The sequence below is a fragment of the Physeter macrocephalus genome, chromosome 14 (genome assembly GCF_002837175.3).
Source record: "Physeter macrocephalus isolate SW-GA chromosome 14, ASM283717v5, whole genome shotgun sequence".
Lineage (NCBI taxonomy): Eukaryota > Metazoa > Chordata > Mammalia > Artiodactyla > Physeteridae > Physeter > Physeter macrocephalus.
Window position 1 is genome coordinate 77,321,638 of NC_041227.1, and position 5,254 is coordinate 77,326,891.

At 42.0% G+C, this 5,254-nt stretch overlaps 2 protein-coding genes across 2 annotated transcripts in view; both read right to left on the reverse strand.

Annotated features, from left to right (window-relative positions):
- The window catches only part of ZDHHC4 (zinc finger DHHC-type palmitoyltransferase 4), an 11,744-nt gene extending 6,496 nt beyond the window's left edge, over positions 1–5,248 (reverse strand). Inside the window, exons 1-3 of the mRNA XM_028499807.2 lie at positions 5,157–5,248; positions 2,874–2,999; positions 875–1,119 (exon numbers count right to left, since the gene is read on the reverse strand). Coding sequence (XP_028355608.1) covers positions 875–1,119; positions 2,874–2,940 — 312 coding nt within the window. The 5' untranslated portion in view covers positions 2,941–2,999; positions 5,157–5,248. The remainder of the gene's footprint in view (positions 1–874; positions 1,120–2,873; positions 3,000–5,156) is intronic.
- Positions 1–5,254, reverse strand: part of LOC112063646 (zinc finger protein 12) — a 73,043-nt gene that overhangs the window by 61,268 nt on the left and 6,521 nt on the right. The window lies entirely within an intron of this gene.

Here is a 5,254-nt window from a genome sequence, read left to right on the forward strand (position 1 = left end):
CCTGTGCCCCGCAACGGGAGAGACCACAACAGTGAGAGGCCTGCGTACCGCCAAAAAAAAAAAAAAAAAAAAAAAGAAAAAAGACAACCCAAATAAAAATGAGCTGCTTCTTCCTTAAACTTTCTTCTCCAAAGAAGATATACTAATGGCCAATAAGCACATGAACAGATGCTCAATATCATTAGTCATTAGGGTAAGTGCAAGTCAAACCACAGTAAGGTATCACTTCATACCCACTATATGGCTATAATTTTTTTAAAAAAAAGATAATAACAAGTATTGTTAAGAATGTGGAGAAATTAGAACCTTCATAGATTGCTGGTGGGAATGTAAATGATGCAAATGTTTTGGAAATCAGTCTGGTGGCTCCTCAAATGATTACAATGGAATGTTATCAAGCCATAAAAAGGAAAGAAGCACTGATTCATGCTACAACATGAATGAGCTTTGAACATATTATGCTAAGTGAAAGAAACCAGCTCAAAAGGCTACATATTGTATGATTCCATTTATGTGAAATGAGCAGAAAAGGCAAACCCATAAAGACAGAAAGTAAACTGGTAGCTGCCTGGGTCTGGGGAAAAAGGGAATGGGGAGTGACTGCTAATACCTAAGAGTTTCTTTTGCAGATGATGAGATGTACTGAAATTAGACTGTGGTGATGGTTACGTGGTTCTGTGAATATATTAAAACCACCGAACTGTATACGTTAAAAGGGTGAATTTTCTGGTGTGTGAATTATATATCGATTTTTTAAAATTATATATCAGTTTTTTAAAAAAGGAATGCCTTCACGTTTTGACTCAGAAAACAAATGCCCTTTTTCCAATTTTGAAACCTGAAGTCAGAAACATACAGCCCACAACATAATTACCTGAATAACAAAGACAGTGTCAACCACCTGCAAGTGTCCAAAATCATCGACGTAAGTCTCCAGGTACAAGTCCGACACCATCACCAGCTGGACCAGAAACACAGTGCTCACCACAGCCATGGTGGCAGCCGAGGCCGTCAAAGTCAAGAGGTAGAAGAGGAAGTACCTGATGTTCCAGGCCCCGATGCAGTTGTTCACCCACACACAGTGATGGTCAAAGCGGTGCACACACCGGTTACACACACCTGCACAGAAATGGGGGAGCCACAACCCTGCGTTGATCCTTGATAATGACACCGTGCACACCTACTGAGAGTTTCACACACTGACACTAGCAGTATGAGCTGGTAGTGTCACTGGCAACTGCTGTCACCAAGCTTTCAGAACCGAAGGGGACAATACAGTAGCCAATACAGTAGCCATATGTGAGTAATGAGCACTTGAAATGTGGCTACAAGAGAAACTTAAAAGAATACTTTGTTGATATTGATAAATTCACAGTTGTTTTTCAATTATGCATTGCTCCTTTGAGATCAATGTGAATAATGCTGAGATGACAAAATAATTAGTGAACTTACTTAACTTGGACAGACATAATTTTAAAACTGATGCTTTTGCTTTAAAGTCAAATCAATTCTTCTGATAAAGACGAACCATTATGTCAATACAGATATGGATATTAAAGAAAAATGCTGGTTTATTTATTTATTTGTTTATTTATTTTGGCTGCGTTGGGTCTTTGTTGCTGCACGCGGGCTTTCTCTAGCAGCGGTGAGCGGGGGCTACTCTTCGTTGCGGTGCGCGGGCTTCTCATTGCTATGGCTTCTCTTGTTGCAGAGCACGGGCTCTAGGCATGTGGGCTTCAGTAGTTGTGGCACGCAGGCTCAGTAGTTGTGGCTTGCAGGTTCTAGAGCGCAGGCTCAGTAGTTGTGGTGCACGGGCTTAGCTGCTCTGCGGCGTGTGGGATCTTTCTGGACCAGGGCTCGAACCCGTATCCCCTGCATTGGCAGGCGGATTCTTAACCACTGTGCCACCAGGGAAGTCCCAAGAAAAATGATGTTTTGGTACTGATTCAGTCATTGAAAAACTTTTAAGAATGTCTAGAATAGCTTCGGTATGTGAATCAGCTCTTCCAACTATAAATTTTATGAAATCTAAATACAGATCAAGAATTTCCAATAAAAATTTAGTGTCTACTGATTGAGATGTACTGTAAATGTAAAAAACACGGAATTGCAAGGAATTAGTATGAAAAGAGAATATAAAAGAATCCACGGGGCTTCCCTGGTGGCGCAGTGGTTGGGAGTCCACCTGTCGATGCAGGGGGCACGGGTTTGTGCCCCGGTCCGGGAAGATCCCACATGCCGCAGAGTGGCTAGGCCCGTGAGCCATGGCCGCTGAGCCTGCGCGTCCGGAGCCTGTGCTCCCAAACGGGAGAGGCCACAACAGTGAGAGGCCCGCGTACAGCAAAAAAAAAAAAAAAATCCACGAATGATATTTTTATACCGATTACATGTTAAAATGGTATTTTAGATATCTTAAGTGACATATAATTAAAATAAATTTTTCCCATTTCTTTTTACTTTTGCAGCATGGCTACTAGAAAATTTTAAATCACATCGGTGGCTCACATTATATTTTTGTTGGACAGCACTAATCTAGAATCTTGGCCATTGCCCAGAAGAGTAGGCTCTGCCAGGACTGAAGTCTGCAAACACAACATCCTACAGAAACATCTCTTGAGCAGCAAGCACTGACATGTGGCAAAGGAAGGGCTGTTTTGCCCAGAGCTGAAGGTTACCCACTACAGGAGAACAAAAGACCTCACCTCTAGGCATCTCAAAGAAACCACTATCTAACTATCCCCTACCAGCAGAGGCCGCCTCATGTCTGGAGGTCAAATGGCCCTGCTTCTAGATTTATGTAACATTCCCTTACAGACGAAGCCCACTTGTCCGCTGTGCGAGGGCAGAGCTGGAGGGGCCAGAACCAGACTTACTGCAGTGCTTGGATCGCGCTGGTTTCCTTAAATCACAAGTATAACACCTCAGGTTCTTTGGGAACATCCCTTCGTCAAATTCATAAACTTGAAGAAACAGTAATTCATTTGCTTTTGTTATGGTACCTGAAAAAAGGAAGGACAAGTGTCAGTTTCGAGCAATACAGTGGACCAGATATTTATGCAATCTGTCCTGGCAAAGCACAACTAAAACTGCTATATTTAATATTCCAAATAATTTATTTTTTAAATTAACAGCTTTGAGATATAGTTCATAAACCCAATTCACCCGTTTAAAGTGTACCATCCAATGGTTTTTTTTTTAATTAATTAACTTATTTATTATTTATTTTTGGCTGCATTGGGTCTTCATTGCTGTGCGCAGGCTTTCTCCAGTTGTGGTGAGCGGGGGCTACTCTTCATTGAGGTGCGCGGGCTTCTCATTGTGGTGGCTTCTCTTGTAGCGGAGCACGGGCTCCAGGTGCGCAGGCTTCAGTAGTTGTGGAGCACAGGCTCAGTAGTTGTGGCACGCAGGCTCAATAGTTGCAGCGTGCGGGCTCAGTAGTTGTGACGCGCGGGCTCAGTAGTTGTGGCGCGTGAGCTCAGCAGTTGTGGCATGTGGGCTCAGTAGTTGTGGCATGCGGGCTCAGCAGATGTGGCGTGGAGGCTCAGTAGTTGTGGCATGCAGGCTCAGTAGTTGTGGCTCGCGGGCTCTAGAGCACAGGCTCAGTAGTTGTGGCGCAAAGGCTTAGCTGCTCCACGGCATGTGGGGTCTTCCCGGACCACGGCTCAAACCCGTGTCCCCTGCATTGACAGGTGGGTTCTTAACCACTGCGCCCACAGGGAAGCCCCCATTCAGTGGTTTTTATAGTCACAGAGTTGTACAACCACCACTACAATCAACTTTAGAACATTTTCATCACCCCAAAAAGAAATCCTTTCAGCAGTCATTCTCCATTTCTCTAATCCCACATCCCCTGGCAACCGCTAATCTATTTTCTGTCTCTATGGATTTGCCTTTTCTGGATACTTCATATAAATGGAATCATACAATATGTGGTCTTTTGTATCTGGCTTCTTTCATTGAGCATAATGCTTCCAAGGTTCACCCATGTTATAGGATGTATGAGTACTTCATTCCTCCTTATGGTTGAATAACGTTTCATCAAATAGGTATATCGCATTTTATTTATCTGTTCATTAATTAATGGACATTTGGTCCTTCAAGGATAGAAAAGATTAAAATAAGTGGATGGGGACTTCCCTGGTGGTGCAGTGGTTAAGAATCCACCTGCCAATGCAGGAGACACGGATTTGAGCCCTGATGGGGGAAGATCCCACATGCTGCGGTAACTAAGCCCGCGAACCACAACTACTGAGCCTGCGCAGCTAGAGCCTGTGCTCTGCAACAAGAGAAGCCACCACAATGAGAAGCCCGTGCACCACAACAAAGAGTAGCCCCCGCTCACTGCAACTAGAGAGAGCCCGCGCGCAGCAACGAAGACCCAACACAGCCAAAAATTTAAAATTAATTAATTAATTAATTAAATTTATTAAAATAAGTGGATGGGAAAAAAAATACCTAGCAAGTATATATCTAAAAACAGTGTAATAATAAATATAAGTATCAGACAAAGGAGATTTGAGAGCAAAGAGGCTCACTGTATTTTGAAAAAAGATTCAAGAGCTAATACTAATTCTAAACTTGAATACATCTAATATGAGTATATACAACTATTGTACACACACACACACACACACATATAATAGCATCAAAATATGTGAAGGAAAAAAATCTGTCAAATCTACCATCAGAATGAGATCACATACCTCTCTCAGTAATCAAACAAAAATATTAGTATGAATATAAAAAATCTGGACATAATTAACATCTTGATCTAGTGGACTTACATGGTTGCCTGTGCCCAAGAACTAGAAAATATAATCCTCTTTTCAAGAACACATGGATCATTTACAGAAACTGACCACATGCCTGGGCAAGATGCAAATATCAGTAACAAGTTTAAAAGAAACAGTTTCATACAGACTGCAAGCTCCGTATATAACACAATTAAGTGATGATGTTTAAATAGTTCTAAATAACCTGTGGGACAAAGAAGAAAACAATAAAACTAGAAACCATTCAAAACTGAAAGATCATGCAAACCCTACACAACAAATTTTTTGCAAAGTCCTTGGAGGGATCACTACTTGTTTGTAGCACTGTCAGTGAGACAGACAGCTGCTCTGTCACCATTTTCTATACTAAGAGCCTCAACTTACCAGGGTTTGTTTCACAACTTAGGGCAAAAAAAAACAGGTTTACAATCAGCAGCAGATAAGGCAGAAAAAGGTAATTCAAGGAGAACTCCAGCTCTTGA